The sequence below is a fragment of the Megalops cyprinoides genome, chromosome 21 (genome assembly GCF_013368585.1).
Source record: "Megalops cyprinoides isolate fMegCyp1 chromosome 21, fMegCyp1.pri, whole genome shotgun sequence".
NCBI lineage: Eukaryota > Metazoa > Chordata > Actinopteri > Elopiformes > Megalopidae > Megalops > Megalops cyprinoides.
The window spans coordinates 25961430-25988126 of NC_050603.1; the positions used below are offsets into that span (position 1 = coordinate 25961430).

General features: G+C 43.9%; 1 protein-coding gene across 2 annotated transcripts in view; it reads left to right on the forward strand.

Annotated features, from left to right (window-relative positions):
• csmd3b (CUB and Sushi multiple domains 3b) overlaps positions 1-26697 on the forward strand; it is a 523594-nt gene that overhangs the window by 125353 nt on the left and 371544 nt on the right. For both annotated transcript variants that reach the window (XM_036516253.1, XM_036516254.1), the window contains exon 4: positions 19123-19317. In XM_036516253.1, coding sequence (XP_036372146.1) covers positions 19123-19317 — 195 coding nt within the window. The remainder of the gene's footprint in view (positions 1-19122; positions 19318-26697) is intronic.

The window sequence follows — 26697 nt, forward strand, 5'->3', positions numbered from 1 at the left end:
GCCGCCTACTTCCCCGGAGCCGATGCAAGTAGACCGCACTCGCATGACTCGCCTGTCCCCTGCCGAGTGACAGAGGAGGATTAGCGCCGGAGCCTGTCTGTACTGCGGTCAGCCAGGGCATTTCGTGGCAACCTGCCCCGTTAAAAGCCAGCGCTCACCCGTAGCAAGGGGAGTACAGGTGAGCGTGACCCCTTTAAACCAGTCCCCTGAGATCCGCCCTCTGTTGTCGGCCACTCTGCTCATCAGGGGTCGTTCCCATGCTGTCTCTGTTTTAATCGATTCGGGGGCCGACGGGAGTTTCATTGATGCCGGCTTGGCGGCCCGATTGCAGCTGCCCCGTATCCCACTGCACTCGCCGCTAGAAGCCCACGCCATCACCGGGGCCCCTCTGGTCCGCATCACCCACGCTACCCCCCCTGTGAGCTTCCTCATCTCCGGCAACCATCGCGAAGAGATTGTGTTGCACGTGTTAGACACCCCACAAGCTTCCGTGGTCCTGGGCCATCCCTGGCTAGCTCAGCACAACCCCCACGTTGACTGGCAGGGCAACAAGATTCTGGGTTGGAGCCCGTTCTGCCATTCCCACTGTCTTCGCGATGCTCTGACTCCGGTGTCACCTGACGCCGCCGCACCCGAGGAATTCCCGGACCTGTCAGCAGTGCCGCTGGAGTACCTGGACTTGAAGCCAGTCTTCTGTAAGTCCCGCGCCACCTCGCTTCCTCCGCATCGCCCCTAAGACTGTGCGATTGATCTCCTGCCCAGCTCCTCACCCCCGAGGGGGCGCCTGTACTCCCTGTCTCCGCCGGAGAGGAAGGCCATGGATCGCTACATCCGGGAGTCCCTAGCCGCCGGGATCATCCGCCCGTCCTCCTCGCCTGCCGGGGCCAGGTTTTTCTTCGTCGGTAAGAAGGACGGCTCTCTCCGTCCCTGCATTGATTACCGGGGTCTCAATGCCATTACCGTCAAGAATCGTTACCCCCTACCGCTCCTGTCCACTGCTTTTGAGTCGTTGCAAGGGGCCACCGTCTTCACCAAACTCGACCTCCGCAACGCTTACCACCTGGTCCGTATCCGTGAGGGAGACGAGTGGAAGACTGCCTTCAACACTCCATCCGGGCACTATGAATATTTAGTCATGCCGTTCGGGTTAATGAATTCCCCAGCTGTGTTTCAGTCTCTGGTAAACGATGTGCTCCGGGACATGCTGAACCGGTTTGTCTTCGTTTACCTGGACGACATACTCATCTTCTCCCGCTCCCTGTCCGAACACATTCAGCATGTCCGTCGGGTTCTCCAGCGCCTGCTGGAGAATCACCTGTATGTCAAAGCGGAGAAATGCGAATTCCATCGGAAGACCGTCTCTTTCCTGGGTTTCGTGATCGCAGCGGGAGAGATCCAAATGGACCGGCAGGAAGTGCGAGCAGTAGAGGAGTGGCCTCGCCCCACTTCCCGTCGAGAGCTGCAGCGCTTCCTCGGCTTTGCAAATTTTTACCGCCGCTTCATTCGGAATTACAGCACGGTAGCGGCTCCCCTCACTGCTTTGACATCTGTCAATAGGGCTTTTACCTGGTCCCCGGGAGCCGAGGAGGCGTTCCGCAACCTGAAGGGCCGCTTCACCTCAGCGCCCATTCTAACCCAGCCCGATCCTGCCCGACAGTTCGTCGTGGAGGTGGACGCCTCGGACGTGGGAGTGGGGGCCGTCCTTTCACAACGCTCTGCTTCCGACAACAAGCTCCGCCCATGTGCTTACTTCTCCCACCGTCTTTGACCCTCTGAGCGTAATTACGACATCGGTGACCGGGAGCTACTCGCCGTTAAACTGGCGCTGGAGGAGTGGAGGCATTGGCTGGAGGGGGCGAAGACGCCGTTCCTGGTGTGGACCGATCATAAGAACCTGGAATACATCAGGTCGGCTAAGCGTCTGAACCCCCGACAGGCCCGCTGGTCCCTGCTGTTTTCCCGGTTCGACTTCACTCTGTCCTACCGACCGGGAACCAAGAATGGGAAACCCGATGCTCTGTCTCGCCAGTTCGCGCCAGCAGACAAGATCCAGGAACCCAGCACCATTTTGCCTGCCCGATGTGTGGTCGCAGCGGCGCAATGGGACATCGAAACCATCGTCCACGCCGCTCTCCGGACCGAACCGGGTCCTAGCTCCTGTCCCCCTAATCGCCTCTTCGTTCCTCGTTCTGTCCGATCCCAGGTCCTGCAATGGGGACACTCATCCAGACTCGCCTGCCATCCCGGCGCCCGACGTACGGCGGTGTTCATCAGTCGGCGGTTCTAGTGGCCCACCATTAAAGAGGACGTCCGCAGCTTTGTTTCTGCCTGCTCGGTCTGCGCCCGGAACAAGACATCTAACCAGCCGCCTGCTGGTCTACTGCAACCCCTGCCGGTTCCCAGACGACCCTGGTCCCACATCGCGCTGGATCACCGGTCTGCCCCCATCTGAGGGTAACACCACCATCCTCACCATCGTTGATCGGTTTTCCAAGTCCGTCCACTTCGTTCCACTCCCCAAACTCCCCTCTGCCAGAGAAACCGCCCAACTGCTTGTACACCACGTGTTCAGGCTGCACGGGCTGCCCACTGACGTGGTGTCTGATCGGGGTCCCCAGTTCACCTCTCACTTCTGGAGGGCTTTTTGCAGGCTGCTGGGCGCCACGGTCAATTTGTCGTCCGGGTTCCACCCCCAGTCCAACGGCCAAGCCGAGCGGGCGAACCAGCAACTGGAGACTGTGCTGCGGTGTCTCACCTCCCAAGAGCCGTCGGCATGGAGCCAGCAACTGCCATGGGTAGAATACGCCATCAACTCCCTGCCCTCGTCGTCGTCGGGACTGTCTCCCTTTCAGTGCTGTCTAGGTTACCAGCCCCCCCTGTTCCCAGCCCAGGAGGAGGAGGTCGGCGTCCCCTCAGCGGCTGCGTTCATCCGGCGATGTCGCCGCACCTGGAGGCGTGCGCGGCTCGCCCTGCTGCGAGCCTCAGCCCAGACTAACCGCTATCGCCTGGGTCAGCGGGTGTGGCTCTCCACTAGGGATCTTCCCCTCAGGACAGACTCCCGCAAGCTCACTCCTCGCTTCATCGGGCCGTTCCCTATTGCCAAAGTGATCGGTCCCGCGGCGGTCCGCCTTAAGCTACCGCTCTCGCTCCGCCGCATACATCCCACCTTCCACGTCTCCAGGATCAAGCCCGTCGTCCGTAGCCCCCTCTGCCCGGCTCCGCGGGCTCCTCCACCTCCTCGCCTGATCGACGGGACAAAGGCATACACTGTGCGCCGCCTGCTTAAGGTTCGGCGACGGGGGCGCGGACTCCAGTACCTGGTTGACTGGGAGGGCTACGGTCCCGAGGAGAGGTGTTGGGTCCCTGCCAGGGACATTCTGGATCCTGCCCTCATCAGGGACTTCCACCGCCGGCATCCTGGCGCACCCGCTAGGACGCCTGGGGGCGTCCGTAGAGGGGGGGGTACTGTCAGTGCTCCTTAGCTGTCGTGCTTGTTTTCCTTGTGTTTTTCCTGCCCCGCTCCCCGCCCGGTCTCCGCCCCGCCTGATTGCCTGCACACCTGCTTTCCATCCCCTCGTCAGCCTTGCCCTATATGTTCCCTGCTTTTCCCTGTCCTGCTGCTAGTTCGTCACAGTGTTTTTCTCCTGTTTCGTCCCCGGCGTTCGCTTTATGCTTCTGTCTGCCTGTTTCCCGTTTTTCGACCCTGCTTGTACCCTGACCTCGTTTTTGCCTGCCTCCTTGCCTTGTTCGCTTGATTGCCTGACTGTCCGGTTCCCCGACCTTGCCTGCTCCGATTTCCCGATCCTCGCTCTGTCCACGGACTGTCTCCCGGTTTTCGACCCTGCTTGTTTTCGGATTAGCGATCTGCCTGACGATTCCGTTAAAGACGCTCGGAACCCGAAGCTCCCGTGGTCCGCGCCTGAGTCCCTGCCTGAGCCCCGACAGACAGGGCCAATATCCATCTCCTGCTTAGGTGTCCATTAGTGTCACCACTACTTTCAGTGCACTGACTATGATGAAGAGAAATTATGCAACATACATGCAATAAAGGCAAGGGTATAAGACTACAACCTTCATTTAGATGCTTTTGTTCTATAACCTAAGCACATCAGGTTAATTTTTTATTTATTTAGTATTTTTTACATGCTTCAATATTGAAGAGATGATGATTCAATGCCCGTCTGGCCCAACCCCCCCTAAAATAAAAAAATTAAAAAATTCATCCATTAATCATACTACATTTTATTAAGTGATACAATTACCATGCTTGCGGCATGGACATGACCTGGTAAAGGACATGACAAAACTAACAAGACCTTTGCTTTGCAAATAATAAGGAATGATCATTAATAACTGACACCGGCATCAAAATGCTCCTTGTAATTAGACTCGCAAATGACGTGGTGCATTCGTCTTTGGTTCAAAAGCCGCAAAGCCCTTTTGATGTGAATCAAAGCCAGTCTGCTGTTTATTTTGTTGCTGAAGCAGGTCGTCTGTGGTAGGGAGTCATTAGTGTGCAGCGTGTTGCCGGGGACTAAGGCCGCACGGTGCAAGCCCTCCATTCTGAAGTGGAGGCGGGGATCAATACACAATTGAGTTGCATGGTGATCTTTATGTTCTGCTGATGACATTAAAGACTTGGGTCGACATTTTATCAAAGTTTATGAAAGCCATCAGCGAGGCTGCAGCTTTGGTGGAAAGAGAGGAACCATCTGCGCTTGGCTTTCATCTTCTGCTGAGGTTAATTTACAAAAAGCTTGCCTTACGGGGAGTCCTTATGAGCCCCTAACTCACTTTGTATAGGTGATGAAAGTGTAAAAGCTTTTGGTTTTGAAAATAAAGCAATTGAGAAGATATGATGCTGTGTCTGGCACACAACAAAATGACAGACAGATGGACAGATTGACACACACAAACCTACACACACAAACACTCCACGGCTTCATTCTGTCTTGATATCTATGTAATAACATCCTTCAGGAATGGAAGACAGGCTCTTTCCATCAGCTGTGCTCTGATCTACAGCTATATTGTACATTAATAGTGCAGTAGGTAACATTCGCTCTAAATTAGGTCATTTCAAAATGTATTACAGCCAGAGGAAAGGGAAGGGATGAGCAATTGTTTTCCACACCATCCTGGTTTCAGAATGTCCATCAGTCTGGTTTTTTCTTCCTCTTTGAGAGCATATTTGCTGTAACTCTTGATATAAATCATTTTTATTTCTGCCCCTCTCATCTTCAAAATGCCAATTTCACAACACAGGCCTGATCTGTAAGTTTTTTCAAGCTAAAGTTCCAAGTGCTTCTCTTGCGTCTCCCAGGTTTGCAGTGTCATCTATCTCTACAATAAAATGTGATTGAAAGTGTGCCTGGATGGCTTCCTCTTCGTGTTCGTGGTGCTTACTTCTCAACTTTCTCTACCATACCTTAACGGTGAGGAGTCATGCTCATAATTGCTTGTCTGAGGACAAATAATAAAAAAAGAAGGAATTGCCAGAAGGAATTGCTCCACAAACTTTCAAGAACATCCCTGAAATCCCCTTATCACTGCAGCTGGTCTTGGGGGGTTGGGTGAAGAGGAGGGGGTGGTGGGGGGGGGTTGGCAGAGGCAGCAGATGTACCAAAAATTGCCAGTCCAGCATGGAGCCATAACAGTGATAATGAAAAGAGAATGCCTTCATTATGCCTAATCTAAAACAAGACACTGGCACGAGGCGCAGTAGCATTTGTTTGATGATGGAAAAGACTTTGCAGATCATATTATTCCCAAGAAAGCAGAAACGAACTGCAATTTCTCCTCCGTGCCCCAACAGGAAAAGAGATTCACGCACTGGGTAGGCCGAGATGAGGTCAGCAAACACCATAATGTAGCTTCTCCCCAGGCGCTACTTTATTAAACTGAGATTGAGATGCTAATGTGTCCTGCAGTGGTGTTTGCTAAACCTTGCCGTTCCCGACGTCATTGCTCTGCATAACCACAAGGCCCAGCTGGGCTCATCTGTTTGGTATTCTCTTAAGGAATGTTCGCTGGGTGTATTTAATTCTCACAGTGTTTGGTGGAAAGGAGCTGGAAAAAAGGAACTGGAAAGGAGCAGGCAGGCAGGCAGCACTGGAGGAAATGCCCGTGGAGCGAGCCTCCCTCTCAGGAGCGCACGTGAGGTGGAGTAATGAAGCAAGGCCAGCATTATTAGAGATCTCAGCCTGACACTGGCTGTCATCTGTGGGAGCCCCCCGGTGAGCGATGACATGGGCCGTCTCCTCAGGCTGAATTCAAATGGTGGCGCTCAAGGCACTCCGGGGTCATCAATCTCCAGTCAATGACCTTGAGATGGGTGTGGAGAGGCAACGAGATCTGCCTCTCACTCAATCTCAACATGACCTCTAAAGCCATCCTGACTGGACCGCCACAACGGTCTGAAAATTCTGGAATGTTTTCAGGACATTGTAGGAGCTGAGTACCTTCTGGGTGTCTCTGTCTGCCTACCCCAAGCTCCACTGTGCGTGTACGTGTGTGCTGCCACTGCTATTCAGAGCCCGCATGGAGTGGCTTGCTGGGTTTCTGCAGTTGTGCTTTTGGTTTTTTTTTTCCACACAGTCTTCATTCATTTATAACAAGATGCACCTCCACTGTGGCAGATGTTTGCTCCAGATTTCAGAGACATGTTGCTTGGAGAGCCGGTTAATGGGGACCAGCGGTTCTAACAACAGGTAGCCCCCCCCCCAACAGTTTTCATGGCGGATGGCGCCAGGACGTCTGACAACTACCCATGTACTTGCATGTTCTCTGCTCTCGCTAATCCCCGCTCACTGTCCTCCAGTGGATTTCGTCACACAAGGAGCGATGTGACAGTTGTAGAGTGCAAATTAAAGAAATAAAATCCCACAGTGCTTCAGTGGGCTGTGATGAACATATGGAGTTTGACATTAATGTTAGGGGCGTTAGCACACCTGTTATATGGGACATATCTCGAAATAAAATGGCTCAGGATGTAAGCAGGATGTATGCCTCTCTTCACTGTTAAAAAATATTGCCCAGATCATGCTGACGTTACACGTTTTTTTGGGTTAAATACATTCAATTTCTGTGACTGACTTTGCACCTTTTGGGTGTGCTAGGTGTTATATGTCCCATTTAGCACTGTTGGGCTGTTAGCTGAGCAGGTTTGTGTTAGAATGTGATGTAGTTGCTATGGGTGCAGAACTTTAGGTTGGAGGGCTATGGCTTTGAACATACAGAGAGGACCTGTCAGGGCACAGACAGGGACTCAAACGCAGACCAGGCAGGTACAGGTTCCAAGGGGATTTTATTGGAATCGAAGGGCAAGTTCGTAGTGGCGGTACTGGCAGGGTCACAAAACCGTGAAGGCAGTCCAAGGCAGGGCAAAACAGAAGCAGGGATCAAACACAGAAACAGGCTGGGTCAAACCGGGTAGGCAGACAGATCAGGCAACCAAGACAAAACGGCAAGCAGAGACGAAGTCGAGAAACAGGCAAGGCCAGCACAGGAAACTCCGAACAGAATAAACAGGTGGGAATGAGACAGGCAAAAAAAAAAAAAAACACTGCAACAAACAGGCAACAAGACAGAGACAAGCAGGGCAGATATAGGGCTGGGCTGATGAGGTGATGGGAATGCAGGTGAGCAGGCAGGCATTTGGAGGCAATCAGATATTCAGGTGGGCGGGGACAGGGTGGAGAGTGGGCCGGGGCTGGAACACATGGGAACTGTAAACAAAAGCGCATGGACCACACAGACAGACAGGGAGAACACAAAAACAACAGCTAGGGGGCTGAAGTACTGACAGGACCACCTGCTGTGCCACAATACATTCTGCCTCTGTTGCTCAAGCACACACCCAATTACACAAACAGAGCCTTAGTACTAAATCACCAGGAATGAGGAGGTTTTCTCAGAAAACACAGAATACAGTGCATTATTAATAAAATGAATGGTTTCACTTCGCTTTGAAAGAGGCAACGTGCAGCTAGGAAAATGCTGGGTGAAAGTTGAGGTCCCTTTCACCCAGCATCCCTTTAAGCACTTTTCTCTTAACAAATGCAATCGATAGACCTTATATTAGCCACGGCTCAGGAAGGAGCACTGTAGAAAATGCTCTGTCACCAAAAGAGACCAGGAGAGGTTCAGCGCTATCAGAGAACATGCCCTGTCACCAGGAGCCAGGGAGACTGAGATGGATGGTAGGATGAGGTAGCTTTCCATAGATAAGTAGACACAGGAGAGTGTAAGCAATTCTCCAGCCTTAGCCCACTCCATTCCTTTGTTATTGAACACAAGGTTGATTGGAGCACCTCAGGTCAGACCAATCTTTAGACAAGCAGGCCATGTGCTGTTAACTGCTCTGTCCAGAGGAGCCGGGAGAGATGGGGCATCGTACCAGGGTGACGTGCTTATTATAAGAACACTCCAGAAAGCGCACAAAGTCTCCCTCAGCTCACCCAATTTAAATTGCCTTTGCAAGCAGATAATAAGAAGGTACTGAGAGGCCTTTGAGAGTGGCAGAACACAGCGAGAAATGTATTAAATCTTGAGTGAGCTGATCATGATGAAAACACAGGTGGACGAATCAGACAGTATCGCAGGCGGTGACCCTGGAACTGACCCTGAGTTGGGTTAATCCTTTGCACGCAATGCTGAAGTGTAGGGCCATGAGTCATTTTGCTGATGTAGGAACGTGCATTACAGAAGCTGAGCATGGAGGTTCAGGGAAGGAATTAATGTCAGAGAAAGATCAGCGAGAGAAGAGAGGTCAGCTGGGTGAAATTGCAGGTTATTGTCTCCAGCTCATACAGACAGCTGGACAGAGATCAGATTATTTTTCCCTTAGGTTTATTTTGTTTAGGTATCCACCATTACAGCATAAATGTCAGCATTCAGCTGGATTAATTTTTCTACTTTTATTGTTGAAATTTCTGGCATTTGGAAGAATAAAAAGCCACTAATAATGAATTGTGTTTTGAAACGCTGCAGTCTCATGCTCTTGTTGTCCCACTGCTTTGCTTCCAAATCTCTCATGTTCAGATGGCAATCACAATTTCAGCTGAGATTCATACAGAGGAAAACCAAACTTGTGTCTCACAGAGCTCGCTGTTGAGCAGCTGGGGATGATTGACAGAACTGTATTTTCTGAATCCACCAAATGAAGGTGACTGGTGAGATTTTAGAACTTGGATATTGTGGAGATTGGAATTTAGTGTGGTTTGTGGTATCTCCCTGTGGAGACAAATTTACATATTTCATAGCTGATGATTCTCAAAAATTCAAAGAGCAGTTACTTAAATGATGCAAATCAAGCTCTGGACAGACTGCAACCACTGTTACTTTGTCAAATACCGTCATGGTCTGAGTTTTGTTTGTTTGAGAATGTCATCACAAAGACCTTGTAAATTCTCGCCAGTCCCAAGAAATCTGGTCAGTCTCTTATGCCATGCCATTTCAATAAAGATGTGCAATAAAGGTGCTGCTCATACCAGACGAGACTCTGTATTTTTCCAAGCGAGGATAGAGGTTACAAAGGCTGCAATGACAAATAAAACAAATCAAATGGAACCTTGTCACCACACCCTAATGACTTCTAAAGGTAAGCAGGGGGCATATTTGTACCACACTTGTGAACTGGGTCAGAGGTGTGCTTAAGATGTGTCCTTCAAGATGAGCATTTCAGAATTCAGCCACATGAAGCAACCAAAGTCCTCATTCATAACACCCATGTGCTCTGTATTCAATCAGTAGGATTTCCTGCTTTTTAACACACAGAGTGTACACTTCCTGATTGAAAGAGGACATGTGTTGAAAATGGAATATATATTTTGGAATATATAATTTGTCTCTTGTATGTATTTGAAAGGCATTACTTTGTCTTATCCCTGATAATTCCCTGATCGCTGTACAGTCAAGTGAGGGACATTGAGTGGGCTGAGATATGAAATCATATTGCAGCTTCTTTTTCACATTTCTGTAAGTAGACCAATAAATCTCCACACTATGCTCAGTTTTAAGGACCTGAAATGATATAACAGTGCTTATTTTCTCTGGATATTCAATCCCCTAGTGGGTCATAATGGGGTAGTGGTAGAGCTTCAGTCACACATTAACAGGGACACTGGAATTTGTGGATAGACAGACAGACATAGACAGTGGAATGCTATACCAGTCCAATTAATGAAAGCATTAGGTCCCATGTGCATTTTTCCCCTAAATACCTGTAGTGATCAGTTTGAATGGATGATTGCTACAAAGAAAGATTTCTTTATGAAGCTGTCTTGAGTCATGCACTGGAGGAGTTTCTGCTCTTAGCATTCACTGAGTTTGAGGAACTATGTGGATGGCTGGAAGATGATTATGATCATGAATCATTTTTGTTCTTTTTCCAAGGGTATTCAAAAAAAGTATGGTTCTGTAATTTATTGTTGTCAAGCTTTTGGGGCCAAAATGGTGCCCGTTTGCCAAAGTCTGTATATCAACCGCTCTGGCACCTCCCATTTGAAAAGCATTGCCATGTATTCAGGCATGTGTTGTTACAGTGAAATTTCCAGTATATAATTATTGCTTAAACTTCAGTAGGTAGTAGAATGTATTTTCTTGGATCACAGTTGTGGTGTTACCGAGTATTTGTGGTGGAAGGACAAGTCATGCATTTTTTTTTTGGTTCTTTTTTGACACAAGGGTTATGTGACAACATTTCCCTCCCTCAATAACCTACGCTTTCTTGAATGGTTTGGAAGTTCAAATGATGACTATGGTGAGCTTCAAGTTCTTAATCTCAATGTGTGTCAATAAGCCCATAGAACATTATATACAGTTATGTATATTCTGTACAGTTATGCATTTGTGTAACATGACAGATATTTCCTTTTAGAAGTCAGTTTACATGTAATGCCATTTAATGGGAGTATTTATTGATTTAATATCACTACAGGCTTGTAAATATTGAAGATATGTTCACACTGTTGACAGACTTATGTGCCTCTTACAAACCGGTCTGGGCAGCAGCAGTAAAATGCTTGTGCCTTTCATGGGCTTGTCCATGACCAAACCTTCCATTTGAAGTCAAGCCTGTAATTTTGGCTGCCTTTCAAAATCAGTGACTGGTCCTTTGCTGTCTCTGTGACAATAAGAGCTACTTGGGCATACTTGATTCTCTGCAGACTGAAAATGAGATGACTGTAGAGGAGTGCTGGTTGTAAAATGTGTTCACAGATAGTTTGTCATCCCTACTGGACAGCAGCTGACACATATCTGTCTCTTACAGATTTTCTATTTTCTCTTTGCTCAAAATGGTGGCTTTCCTCAATGAGGTGAAACCCTGTTCCAGAGACAACCCACCCAGCAGCATTTGGCTCAAGCCACTCCTTATTGGAGGGTGGGGATGAGACCAAGACTTGTTTACAGAAAAGGGGTGCACACACAGGTGTCCAGCTGCCTTAAGCTGACATATCTTGACAAACTTGTTTCTGGAATGGGGTCACGTACAGACTGGAGAAGTCACTCAGCTTCTGCCAAATCGTCGGAGAACTGGAAGGCTCCCTTATCCCCACTTTTCCCTCAGGTTTTCAGGAATGCTTTGAAGGCTGGGTTTTTTTTATTTGCTGTCTTCCTTTCACTGAAGGATTGAGGTTCTTCAGTACAGTGAATGTGTCACTCAAATAATCCAGTTAAGTGAGCTGCTTCTGGTTGCTGAAATGCACAGCAAATATTGATTTTTTTTTTTCCTGGGGGAGCCTTCTGCTGCTGTTCTTTTAATTTGAATTCTTTCTGGTCAGAGCTTGCCTTGTGGTGTGTGGGCTCAATGCACTCCAGTAGCTTTGACGGTCTCATGGCTTTGATGGACAGTGTCTCATCATGTATACCACATGGCAGGCATAACGCACAGCATGTATAACACACAGCAGGATGTGTGAATCACCTGCCAAACAAAAAACTTTGTGCAAAAAACTTGGAAACTTGTTTGTGTGATGAGTCACGCTTTTCATTGAAAGTTCTTTTTTTGTTTTTGGGTATTTGACGTTTTCCTAGGATTTTTGCACAGTTCAGAGCTTTGTCAAGAAAAAAATCTGCTGACATTTCCTCACTTATCTTTAAGGTGTCTCACAGGAAAGGAGTCTAAAGGTCAAAATCATTGACCCAGCCAATCAGCATGATGAGGATGTATCAGTTTTGTAGAACTATGACTAGTAATTGCACCACAACCTGGTACTAGACCGCATCCTTAAGGACAGAAACTGCTGGAATTGAGGACTTATATTTAAAATGGATTTAACAGCCAGGTCAGAGAATATATCAGCATTTTTACTACCTATAGTGGAAAAAACCAGATTTAACATTCAATTTTGAATTGTATGACATGGTAACAACTGAATCTCAATTTTCCCTTAGTGAATGGGATTCTACATTGTGGGATTTTGGTGCTTATTGTTGATACCTAATTATGCCATTATTACTTAAAGCACTGTAATTACGAGGCAGGATGAAAGTGATCAGTTGTTTGGGGAGCTCTAAATTTGTTTATTTTGCATTGGAGAGCCTGGTGACCAACATCTCTTTAAATAATTTCCTTTATTGGCTACAGTGTGTGTCATTCCTGCTCTTTGTGATATTCCCAGGGAAATGGGGAAAAGATCAAATCTTCAATGGAAGGGGTTATTGGTGCTCTAAAGTACAGTGGGGGGTATTAGAAGGGGGTATTAGTGCTTCCAAGTATGGTTCTCATGTAATGCCATTTTAGGTGTGATAGATTTTTTTTCTTGGTTATAATGGCTTTTGGAAAGCTGAGTGTGTGTCAGATTTGTCAGATCTTTTGGTGTATGATTTTAGAATTGGTTCCATGTATTGAAAAGTTGAAAAAGTTGGGAAAACAATCCCCACAATGTCATTGTTAGATAAATTCTCTGGATAAATTCTCTGATTTGAACATATTTGAAAAACAAATGTCTAACCAGATACTCTTGAAATTACTTTGTAAGGATTATGTAGGAAAAATATCATTGTTTAATGTTCTAAGACTTTAGATCAAATTCCAAAAATTGAATGAAGCTGAGTGTGGTAGATGATTTTTACATCGATGACACATTGTGTACAGTACATAGGCCTGAATTACAGTTTGCCCTTCATTTAAAAGGTTCCAGATTGTGTTTGTGTTTCAGTTTATAAAAAAATCAGATGGCAGGTGGTTTTCAGAGATACTAGTGGTAGCATAACTTGACAGGTGTATATACCTTATGAACCTTAGCCATTACCTTACAAAAATGACTACAATGAGGTGGGCTGAATGGGTTGTTCTCATTATTTAAATATATTGTATTTTCCTCCCATTGTGTTATCATCTAATGCATCATTGAATGATTCCACTTAATGTGGTACATGTCTGGTGCCTAGCTCAACTGAAATGAATCTACTCGCGGACAGTATTGACTCTACTTTGCGTAAAACTCTGGATGCCGTTGCTCCCCTCAAAAGAAAGAAAATCACAGACAAGAAGCTAGCACCTTGGTATAACGACCATACTCGTGCTCTCAAACAAGCTACGCGAAAACTCGAAAGAAAATGGTGCTCCACCAAATTACAGGTTTTTCTCCTGGCGTGGAAGGAAAGTCTCCTAACCTACAAGCATGCCCTCACAGCTACCAGATCCAAATATTTCTCTACCCTCATTGAGAGAAACAAGGACAATCCTAGGTACCTGTTTAGCACTATCGCCAGATTAACCAAGAGTCCTGCATCAGTTAACCCTACCATACCAGCAATTTATAGTAGCAATGATTTCATGAACTTCTTTGATAGTAAAATCTTAAAGATAAGAGACACAATACAAAAATTCTCATCGACTTCTGCCTCCTGCCTGGCCAGTCCCCTTCCAGATTATGTAGGCATGTCTATTCGGCCCACCTCACGCTTTGACTCTTTTATACCCATTGAATTTAGCGACATTTCTTCTTTTATCAATTCATCTAATAACTCTACCAGCCAACTTGACCCCATACCAACTGGCTTCCTAAAACAGCTATTGCCTACAATTGGCACACCGCTGTTAAATCTTATCAACGCCTCCCTTATGTCTGGACACGTACCTCAGCCCTTCAAAGTAGCAGTTATCAAGCCTATTCTGAAAAAGTCCAATCTTGATCCCAATGACCTGTCAAACTATAGGCCCATCTCGAACCTTCCATTCCTCTCAAAAATTCTGGAAAAAGCAGTATCAAAGCAACTCCTTTTTACACTCTAACAACATTTTGGAAGTTTTTCAGTCCGGATTTAGGCCTCGCCACAGTACGGAAACCGCTCTCCTGAAAGTGCTCAACGACCTTCTACTCTCCTGTGACAATGGCTGTATCTCTCTTCTTGTGCTGCTAGACCTAAGTGCAGCCTTTGATACCATCGAACATTGTATCCTCCTTGACCTCCTCTAAAACCTGGTTGGCATAAGTGGACAGGCCCTATCTTGGTTTAGGTCTTATCTATCAGAACGATATCAGTTTGTCTCCATTAACAATGAATCCTCCGCTCGTTCCAGAGTAAGATATGTTATACCTCAAGGATCTGTGCTTGGGCCTCTGCTCTTCTCATTATACATGTTGCCTCTTGGCGATATCATCCGTAAACATGACATTAATTTCCACTGTTACGTGGATGACACTCAGTTATACATATCAGTCAAACCCGATGTCCCTCTGAATATTTCAAACATGGAGGCCTGCCTAACAGATGTAAAGAATTGGATGGCCCGAAACTTTCTCTTCCTTAACCCGGACAAAACCGAAATATTGGTCATAGGCCAAAATTCAATCAGGAGCAAACTCACTCATTTTACACTGGACCTTGATGGTGTCTCCCTTGCCCCGAGTGCAGCCATCAAAGACCTTGGTGTTGTTATTGATCCCGAGCTCTCTTTTGAAACTCACATAACTAACACCTCTAGGGCTGTCTTCTTCCAACTGAGAAATATTGCTAAAATCAGGAAAATCGTATCAATTAACAACGCTGAAAAACTAATCCACTCCTTTGTAACATCCAGATTAGACTACTGTAATGCCCTCTTGTCAGGATGTGCAAACGTCTCATTAAAACCCCTTCAGCTGGTGCAAAATGCAGCTGCTCGAGTCTTAACCAAAACTAAATGCTTTGAGCACATCACCCCAGTTCTGGCTTCTCTCCATTGGCTACCTATTAAATACCGGATCGTTTTTAAAATACTCTTACTCACATTAAAGGCTTTAAATGGGCTTGCCCCCCCTTCTTCACCCATATCTTCCACAGAGAGCCCTTCGCTACCAAAATGCCGGGCTTCTCATCATTCCAAGAGTGGGCAAAACTACTGTAGGCGGTAGAGCCTTTTCCTATCAAGCCCCTCTCCTGTGGAACAGCTTACCCTCCAAGATTTGGGGAACAGACTCTCTCTCCACATTTAAGTCTAGGCTCAAAACATATCTATATAGTAAATCCTTCATCTGAGGGACATGGCCTGGTGCTGGCGTGGATCATAGAGTCTCTGGTGGACTAAGTGGTCATTGCTTTCATGGACCCTGTGCCGTGATCTGGTGTTGACTGTCTTAGGGTCGCCTTCATGACTATGCCGGTCCCTTGCCTCCCGGCCCCTAGGTATGCTGCCATAATGTTAGCCTGCCGGGGTTTTTCCTTGTTGCACACCTTTTTCTCTGCCCCTCCTCTCCTGCCTCTCTGTTCAACATCCCTGCCATTCTTATCATCCACTAACCACTGTTTTCTGTTTGCTTCCTATCCCTGCTCCGGGCTCCTGTCCGGAGCTGTAGCCCAAGCGTCTCATCCCATTTTCCAGTCCTGCTACCTCGCTGCCCTGCCCATCAAAGCCAACTGCATTCCAAGAACCGGACATCCTAGGAGACATTCTTATAATCACTCTGTTGTTAACTACTATTGTCTGTCAATCGTAAATGTCTTAAAGTACATTGCATAACTTGTCTCTAACTCTGTCTGCCCAGTGCCGGCCAGAAGCAGATGCCCCCCCCCCCCCCCCCCCCCCCCCCCCCTGAGCCCGGTTCTGCTCAAGGTTTCTTCCTGATAGGGAGTTTTTCCTTGCCACTGTTGCCTTAGGCTTGCTCTCAGGGGGTCTCAGGCCTGGGAACAATGTAAAGCTGCGTTGTGACAACTTGTGTTGTAAAAAGCGCTATACGAATAAAAATGAATTGAACTGAATTTAATTGAATTGGTGTATTTCAGAGGCAATTTTTGGGTGTAGATATAATATGAAGAATAGGGCTGTGCAAAATTATGAGCTGGAGCTTTATTTTGCTCACAGTAACGGAAAACAAAAGTGTGTTGGGTTGTATTCATTCATCGTATTACATAGCCCTGCTTTGAATTTTTTAAAAAAGCATTGGACTGAGTCTTGGCTAGGATGGAAACAGTGTTTAACTGTAGCGGAAATAGAAAGGTGTATCTTAATTGTAAATTAATCTTAATTGCATGGAATACATGACACCTTCATGATCTTGTTGCCATTTTATAAAGCTGTTGTAAGCTAATTTTGTACTTAATGATGCACATTACAGAGATAATATATTTTGTGTCATGCTTTAGGAAGGTGTTATGAGGTATGTTTGCATTTTAACCCTCCTGCATATTTTCCTCATTAAAATTTTCCAGTAAATTTAAGTTATGAATTTGGTTGTCTCTGATGGAAGTATCTGCTGTCTGATTGGCTAGCATAAGAAAGAAAACAGATTTTTAAATATTTACCTGATGAAGAAGTCTGCTTGTAAACTGACAGGGCCAGAGATTTCTTTGTGCTTTTTTTATAAAGCATGACAATGCAATGTTTGAATAAATCCTCTACGACCTTGGCTCATCCATTATTTTGAGATCTAGCCATACAGGTATAGCAATGTTCCACACTGAATTTGTTCATGAACTTACTGTGCACACACATGTACACACATCCAGTACAGAGAGAAATATTTTATAGATATGGTGCAGTGTTTTCATGTATAGAATGTGGATGCAGATAATGACTCAAAGCTCCAAATAATAGTTACATAAAATGCCAACAGAGTCAGCCCACAGTTGTGTAACTAAATACAAAAGAAGAGCCAGTCAGAGCTGTTAGGTGAAAATATCTTATTATTTTCTGTCAGAGTGGATTGTTCTCTCTCCTTCTTTCTCTTTAACATGAGAAACATCTAGCCCTTTTTCTCATCTTTTGATGCTGTAATGACATTAGCCAAGTGAACTGTCAAGCGGGTGCAACGGCAATATTGACAGCTGTCTAAGGATGTGAATCCATAACTCAGTTGTCCTGATGATACAAAATGACATTTATTTATAAATATGTCTGATTAATAATGTATTTTCAGTATTTATTTATTTTAAAGATTGTATTGTAAAATGTGTTGATGTATTGACACAGGAAAGCAAATCGCTCGCTGCTGCATCATGTACTATATACTACCATATAAATAACAAATCAGCTCATTAGAGGAACTAATAATGATCTCATATCATTGATGATGGAACATGCAGGGTGTCAATTTAATCATTTTGATTCTGGCTATTTTACAGAGCTCGCGATGAAGTAATTAGGGAGATGAAATGAACAAAGTTGGCAAGCTGGTACCTGCAGACATTTACATATTAGTCACTCTGTATCACTTGGCGGAGTAACCATGCAGGGTGGGCAGCAATGGCTGATAATTCATTCAGTGTCCCACTGTCTGCTTCTGGCACCGCAGAGCCGGGCTTAAATACCTACACCAGCTGACAGCGTGTGTCTGGCAGTAATGGTAGTGACGTTGTAGTACAAAAGCTACATAGTGAAAAGACACATAGTAGATACAGATCCCATCTGGAAGCTTGTGCCATCTATTGTGTTGGATATTTCCTTATTTTCCCCCTTTGACTTGTAATACATGACGTGGGATACACAGTAAGGATATTGTTGGCATTGTTGCAGTTGTTTACATCTTTAGAGCTCAGACAAAGCATCTGAAGCTACAGCACTGAAGAGAAAGTTATTACCTGCCATAGCTATCCACTGCGGTGCTCCTGACCCACAAAGCAATCACCACTGCACAGGGATCATGGCAGAGGCACATTTTGGTCTTACCATGTGGGCTGTAATGTTATGAAATGGTGTGTTTTAGGCCATTTGTGTCAGCACAGTGTTGTGATGCCATCCACCACAACTATGTACTCAAATGCGAAATCTGAAGAGCTTCCACTGTGCTTATTTTTCCATTAGCAGCAAATCTTGAAAGGCTGTTTCTCTGCAATGACGAATATTCTTAGCCTGAAGAGGTCCACCAAAGTTTTAAAAACTTCCTGCCCGGTGACACACGAGGACATCTGATCAACAGGGGGCCTATTGATAATAAAATGGGGGTTGTGATCCTGTAGTCCTTAAATGGTAAATGAATGAGGGAGTGATTTAGTGAGTGAGTTAGTGAATGACTGTGTCAGTAAATCGCACTGATGATGATCATGTGACTCTGGTCTATCCCTGGAGGCAACTGTAAGCTTATGTGTCTCAGCTTTTCTGCTTGACTCCCCAGCATAAACCCCTGCCCACAGTGTGATCTGTACTCTGTATCCAGCTCAGTGTTGGTGCTCCTGGCAGCAGTATGTCATTTACCTTCAGCTGTGTGCTGTATAAAAACGCTTTCTGTACAATATGTACTGACTTTGGAAAAACAGTGTTCTCACACTGCGTGAGGTATAGGGGAAAACAAATGTATCTGCTAGGGCACAGTGTTTGCTACTGTCTTCTTATCACATGCTCTAAGATAAGATATACCTGGAATGCCTATATAGTTGAAAGGGCTAATTGTTCTGTCTCCCAAATCAACATATCTATTTACATACATGCCTCTACAATTGTTTTTTGAGGTGATGTTGCTTCAGTTATAGTTTTCTGTATGCAGCTAGCGAAATGCTGAATGTGATGTAATGACTCCAGCCTAACCTTCTTGCTTTCTATTGTAAGTCGGTCTGAATAAGAGTGTCCGCACAATGACTCAATGTACTGTCAGTGTAATGGTTATCAGTATTTTTGATGACATCACCATGTGAGGTAATGTGACATGCTGGGTTGGATAATGCCATGACCATTCCTTGTCTCTGCTTCTCTCCGCTCAGAGTTGCAGAGCAGCTCCTGTGGTAACCCGGGCGTCCCACCCAAAGGTATCCTGTATGGGACCCGCTTCAACGTGGGCGACAAGATCCGCTATAGCTGCGTGTCGGGGTATGTCCTTGATGGCCACCCGCAGCTCACCTGTGTCACCAACAGCGGAAATGCTGCCGTGTGGGACTTCCCAGTCCCCATCTGCAGAGGTGAGTCCCCTCCTGCTGTTAGGCACATGTCTGTGTGTGTGTGTGTATGTGTGTGTGTTTGTGCATGCGTGTGGGTGTGAGCACAGGTGTGTGCGTGTGTTTGTGTGTGTCTGTCGGCACAATAGCCTGTCTCTGCACTGTGCTGGTGTGGTTGTGTGTCTGTGTGCATGGTGAGTTTGTCTGTCTGTCCATCTGGCATGCGCATGTGAGGTGGGTGAGCACTCTGAGAAAATGTTTGACTGCATTCAACATGACACACCAGTTTGTGTTCTGATTTCTCCTCTGTAACTAAGTAGGTCTCCCTCTAGGTTTGCTCAAATAGGCCATACAGAGATTTTTTTTTTTGAACGATCTTTCATCATTGATGTTTTCTGGAGACATCTTGGTTAAAAATGTGCATGAATATTTACACTTTAACTGAGAAGCAGTATTCTAATCTAATCACATTTTGCTGATGAGAAACTATAAGGAGTATATCTGTGCACTGAAAGTAAGAACAGAATTATAGCTGGGCCAGGAAGTGAGCTATTATCTTAGTAACAGTGAAACCAAAAAAATCATAGAAAAACACAAGATTCTTTCTGTGAACATGAAGGCAGTTAGTCATAAACCTCTCAGCCAGACAACTCAGTGCAAGGAGAACAGCAGTGCCCTTGCTTCAAACATATCAAGATTTATTGTCCTGGGTTCTGGCCAATTATACTGTGCATTATCCATGACCATTTTTAAAAAAGGCCTTCTCCATGGGTAGTATTAGTTTTAGGAGTGTGAATTTAATAAGGAAAGATGGCAGCAACTACATCTGTCTGTCTTTGTGCAGCAGCATGCCATGCAACTTCAATTACATGGCAAGTCAATTGAATGATTAGAGTGCAGGATACTACCCAGAACGAACCTCAACAAAGTCTCATTAGCAGTGTTTGGAATCCATGCTTTTAAATTGTTAGGTTAAGTTTAGGTTTGGTCAAATGTAGTATAAATTTTACTGCTGAATACCAAACCATACTAAACCATCACAAAAAACCACATGATTTACTATGACAAATTTATGATTTCTCTTGTTGGCTGCTTGTTGTCAAAAGGTGCACTTTGTAAAATTGAACTGTGGTGACAGTTATCATTAATAATTCAGCGTTAAGTTGTGCTGTTCTGAGACAGCGTAAAGCACTCAAATGCCTCTAGATCCCGAGTCAATGCAAATGCATTTTATTTGCCATATTAAAAAGGTTGTTCAATATCAACAATAATGCCGTCTGTCCTGAACATTGTTTTGTGCTATCTAAGGTAAAAGACAAAACACCATAACAGCTAGGTTGATTTTCCCCCATTATTGTTTATATGTATATATTTATCTGTTTATCTGTTTAGGATACATTATTACAAATATTTGCCCTAGAGCTTTTCTTGAACACCTCACATGTTGTGTTGTTTGAGAGAAGTGAACGGATGTAGTGACACAGCTCTCACTCTGAGATCCTTCTGATATAATAAGACTGCAGATCCATGTCAGCCCTATTTCCAGTCCTTGCATGAATCTTTTTAGCCTGAGGGCTGGCCAAAGCACACTTCTGTTTTTCTGGCTGAATGGTCCGGCATCATTGCTTGAGTTAGACTGACTCTCTGCGTCTGAGAGCTCCGTGGCATTTCTGTGGGAGGTGATGTGAAATTACTGTCACTGCTAGCATTTTAGTCAGTCTTCCACCAGCAGTACAAATGTTATGTACCACTCAGAATATGTCAGACCCTGGCACTTTAACACTGCAATGTTTTGCTGCTTTACCACAGGAAACTTATTTTATTTTCAATGAAGTGCATATTGTCTTTTCTAGAATCACATTATTTCACCTAGAAATATTCATAAATTGCAGTTTTTAGCCATTTTTTCCATTGTGAGATTGGGGTTTGGCTCAACTGGTTACAAGAAACAGCCTGTGACTAGTCTTATAAATAAGACATCTGTACTGCTGATTCAAAAACTGAATTTTAGATATACATATCCCTAATTTCAAGTTCTACTGCATTTACAGTTTCCAGAAAAAAATGTGTTCATAATGTATGTCTATGTTTGCCAGAAACCTGTTTTGTCTTCAGAATGAGGATGAAGCTGCACATTTTAAGCACCTCTGTGGCAGTACTGAGAAAGAATGGCACAGATCAATCTGATAAGGGTATCCTGGGCCCCTTTGTAATGTCCGGGGCCCAGGAGATACCAGGTGGCACATGGTAGTGGTGCAGAAAATGAAATGCATTGGAATGTTTGGACCTCACAAGCAAATAGGTCATTAGAACAGCTGGGGAAGAATGGAGCAGGTGAGTGGGAGTGTTTCTCTCTGCCTGTCCCAGGTGGCCAAGGTCTGTGATTGCACTGGCGTGTGATGTCTGAAGCAGGCACGGAAGCTGAGGTAGAGTGTTTGTGCTGCAGTTCTCCCAGAGCGTGGTGTGACAGGGCAGGGGTGTGTGTCAGAGGGAGATATGGAGCAGAGTGTCTCCGGGGGTTCAGATAGTAGAGTAAAGGATAGGGCTGAGCTCTGGCAAAGACAGGCTAAACCCTGCTCACACTCCCAACTGCCTGCAGCCCAGACTTCATACAGGTTTTTTTTATTTTTCATCTCATTTTTCAGTCACAAATCACTGAAATTAATGAAAAAATGTATATAAACAGGAAAAATCACAATATTTCCATCAACATCTGTATACATGTTTTACAAGTAACAGACTCATAGTAAATGCTTTCTTCAAAATTATGGACAAAGTGCATTGTGGGTAAATGAATTGTGGCCTTGAATATGGAATGACTTTAAATGGATCAGGAGAGCTGTATTTGGATTAGTGTAGGACCACAGAACTGTTAACTGAGACCCAGGAGGGAGTATCAACAGGCATAAGTCCAGCATATGCACAATGTCCAGGTTAAAACAATGCAAATGATAGTGGTAACTTTGATGGGGTGCACACACAAACAGATATGGGTCTTGCTGTTGTAATAAAGAGGTCTTAATAGCCCTCTTGCTTGTGAGTAGGTACCAGCCAAATGTTGACTGTGAATTTTAGGCACAAGGGAGACTTAAAATTCAATTGTACTCTTTTGCTATATTAGTATAGAGATATTTGAGTACTGTGTGTACTCCCTGATCAGAACTATGTTGTTACTCGAGACATTTTTACAGAGCTTGATTGCAGGCTTGATTGCAGTTACAATGCGTATATTAATTAGCACTATAACTTCTTGTAACTGTGCTTTAGGCAATGTTGTGTAACCATGCCATTGTGAGGAATAGTGATTGGAGAATTGCTTTGGGGTAGGACTCAGCAAGTTTTACCAAGCAAGTATCTGGAGATTTAGAGGAACACAACCATACACACTCACACTGTATGCCATATCAGCATTTCCTTTTTTAAAATAAATCAAATGTAATATTTTACACAAACAGTGCTAGAATCCATTCAGTTATAGAGATAATATTTTGATATTGCATAAAATTTGATGTAATTAATTCATACAGAGACAAATATCTAAATACACAGCTTATGGCTTAGCTGTTGTGTCGGTTTATACTGTATGCCCCAGCTGTTATTCTAAGGTGTGTATAGTGCACAGAGATATAGTGCATAACAACATCAATATGATGTACTACTAATTTCTCCAGTAATGATGTTCCACTGAGCATAAAACTGTCTGCACGAAAGCTTCATTACAAATACTAGTGCAAGTGAGAACAAATTAATAATTCTACTTCTGCAACTTTCAAAGTTTGTAATCATTCAGGTCAAAAGAATTACTCTTTGAGCTAAAATGCAAACACTCTCATTCCACAGGGCAATTCAGTGCAAGTAGACTGTATGTTATTTTATTTTCACACATGTACACCTTTTTGCACCAAGGTCTGCATCAAAATACACAATAACAGGCCCCACATTCACTCGCACACACATAGCATTCAGGGGTTTTTAAAGAAACTATTAAAATAATGATTTTGTCAAAGCAGCAGCTGTGCTGTAGATCAAAACAAGCTCTTAAACAAGCTGAACACAATAGCTCTGGTTAAATGTTTTCGCACAGCTGCGTTACTGCCTCTGAAACAGCCTGACCTGTTGTTTTTTCTCTGCTGTCATATTAATCAGGATACACTACAGAAAAAAAATCCATTTAATTCGACAAAAAATGGCATTGAAATGATTCAAAAGCTCCATCCCTAGAACATGAAGTTAATGGATGAAATATTAATTATTTGGTCAGATTTCCCCTTGATAGGACATATGCAACTTTAAACTACAAAATCACATTACACAAAGAATAATTTCTCAGCTGATATACCATTTGTGTTAAAATTGAAATCCAGTTCCAGCCTAATCAAATTTACTATTTCATGGAAGTCATACAATAAGCAGATGTTCGATGTACTGATGTCTAAAATTTGGACACTGTGCTTCTGGTGTTTCTGGTATGGTGCTTTCATCCACTGCATCTCTAGTTCTTCTGCAACAGTCCTTAGTATGGATCAGTAAATGAGATGATTGCTACATACATGTTTAGCACATTTACTATAAGAATACTATGATGGTAACTGTCAATTATCCAGGTAAGGGGAAGTGTACTTTAACATACTGATATGAATATTCACAGCCACATATGGCCCACAGAAGATAATCTTGAAATGTAAATTGCGACCAGGACCATATAAATACTTAGTGTATCTGTGAGGGTAAGGGAACTACTCCTTTTGCTGCTGTGCATTAGTTGGCTGTGCATTAGTATCCCTGGCAACTTTTTTTTTTTTTTTTGGAGGTGTGGCGCAGAACAGTTTCACACTGTTAGCTGTGGTGGTTGGTTTTTAAGGACACAAAATTTCCAGGATTATGCATTGACATTGACATAAATCTTTCATGCCTTCAATTTCATTGAGCAGTGTAACTGTTTAACAGCATAAATATCATAACCAAGTCAAAAGAATTTATTCAACAGATTTTTTGTATATTAGTAGTCACACAGGCCTGAAACTGCTTTTGTACATTCCACTCATTATTATTTTAGTGATTGTATTTCCCTATATACAACATACTGAATGCAAACATTCCACTCATTATTATTTTAGTGATTGTATTTCCCTAGACACAACATATTGAATGCAAACATGCATATTTCCAGTATAAGTTTTGAATATATTTTAAATACAGAATAACATTTTTCAGCGTTTTAAACATGTATCAACTGCAAAAGCACAAACAAACAATCTGTCCAATCCATTTAAACCGAAACATTAGAAGGATCTAGCTTTGTTCATGTTGTCTGTTCAGGAATATATAACATTAAAATAAAGGATATCAAAGTCATCAAGATAAAGATATCAAATGCTATTTAAATTCAACACAGCAGCCCACAAAGTCACAAAGAACAAACCAAAGAAGTCTTCTGAAATCAATGGTCCCTCATCTCTCAGCTGCAAAATAATGATCTTAGGGAGTTGCTAAACTGCACAAAACACAAAACAAGTGCTCTTCCTTTTCTGGAAAGTGAGCTTTTCAAAAAGTGCGCCTGAAATTTGTGACATTTCACAAGTCTTCTTGTCACACGGCAAATAAAGCAAGCGGCTCCTATTCTGCAGTTGTTATTGTGCAGGAGGGTTAGTGGTCCAGTCAACAGACAACAACCAAAACTCCACTATTAGAGTGAAGTGACTAAAGGGAAAGCTGTAGCTGAGAAGCATTAATGGGAACAAAAGAGGCTCAGAGGTCTGCAAGTTCACTTTAAAGGTGAAGTAGAGAAGCATGCTAGTTTGCATTTGAATGGCCCCTGCCTTTGCTGTTAATGTTCATTTGGAAGGGTCTTTTACAGGGTTCAACACCAAAAAATAAATCAATAAATCAATAAATAAAAATAAAAACTAAAAACTAAAATTTTGCAAACACATAAATAAACTAATAACAGCCACTTCAATACAAATATTGCCCATTCATGGAAATTGATACAGAAACTGTAAGCCCATAGTGGCAGTGTTGTTTTTGTAATGTGATTATGAACTCTTTAAAACTGTTTTGGAAACAGCTGGATGCCTGGATTGCATCAAATTATCACTGTTACAGTTGCAGATGATCTTTAGGAATGAACTCACAATCAGTCTGAACTCTATCAGCTCTCCTAATTAAAATGCAATAACTGTAGGATTTTTTTTTTTTTTTTTGCTTTTGAAAAATCACAAATGCTTTGCTCCCGTTTTCCATACGCAGAATTTGCCTAGTGAGGATACATGTCACCATAGCCAACAACATTTTGTTGTTCTGCATCATTCCAGATAAATGCACTAAAAGATTATGATGCTCACTGTTTTTGTCATTTTCAGCTCAACAGGAAGAATGTAGTTCAGAGCTCGCACGTAGTCGAATTGAATGTCAATCAACAAGCAAGTGTATGATGTCATGTCCATGTAGAAAGCAAGTAATTCACGTAGTGAATTACTTATACGACATCTGTTTTAGTAGTTTACAACTGTGGTTCTGCATTCACAAAAAGATCTGACTTACTTAAGCAGCATGTCTGTTTCCTTGCTTTTAGCATACATTCTGGGCACATATCCAGGACATATCCAGGGCTAGCTACATATCCTTTAAATTTATTTTGTTTTTCCCCTTTATTCAACCATGTTCTGGAACCTCTGCACTCATGCAAAAGTTAACAGCAATTTTTCACACCACTTATGCACCACCCTACAGTGAAGTGGGTGCTGGCTGGAGGATAGGCACTGTGCCAATCAGATAATCTGATCAACTCATAAGCACCTGACAAATCTCAGGGTTCTGAAGAGTGAAAAGACCAGCAACCCCTGCTGTACCCACAAAGCCATCATGGTGGTTCATCTCTAGGAACAGGAGAGTTCTCCAGAGCAGAGCACCCACAAATTTGACTTAAACCTTTGCTAAGCTAATAAAGTTTGTAAATGACAGGCAGAGAAGAATGTTTGTTGAAGTTAGGACTACTGGTGATATGTGGGTATGGTATGATGAATATTCAAATGCAGCATATGCCCGTAGGGAATGAACTTGAGAGTACTTGTTTGTCATGGTTGTTCCTCCAGAATGTAATTGGGATTTACTCATGCTTGCATTAAAAAAATCACATAAAACATATGTCTTAGCAGAATGTGTGATTCTTTATAACTTCACAATTATTCAAGTCTGAAAGATCCAGCACAGTAGATAAATTGTTGTTCTAAATACCTCATCTGTGTGTTTCTGCTGTATTACAGAAATTAGTACATAAAAATGAACATCTGAGTTTTACTGTTTTACTTTTTTATCATCGGATGGCTCTACAGCAAAAGTGTCAAGGCAAGATGTTTTAGGTGACTTTACCAAACTGTTTAACCAAATGACCATGAAACCTAA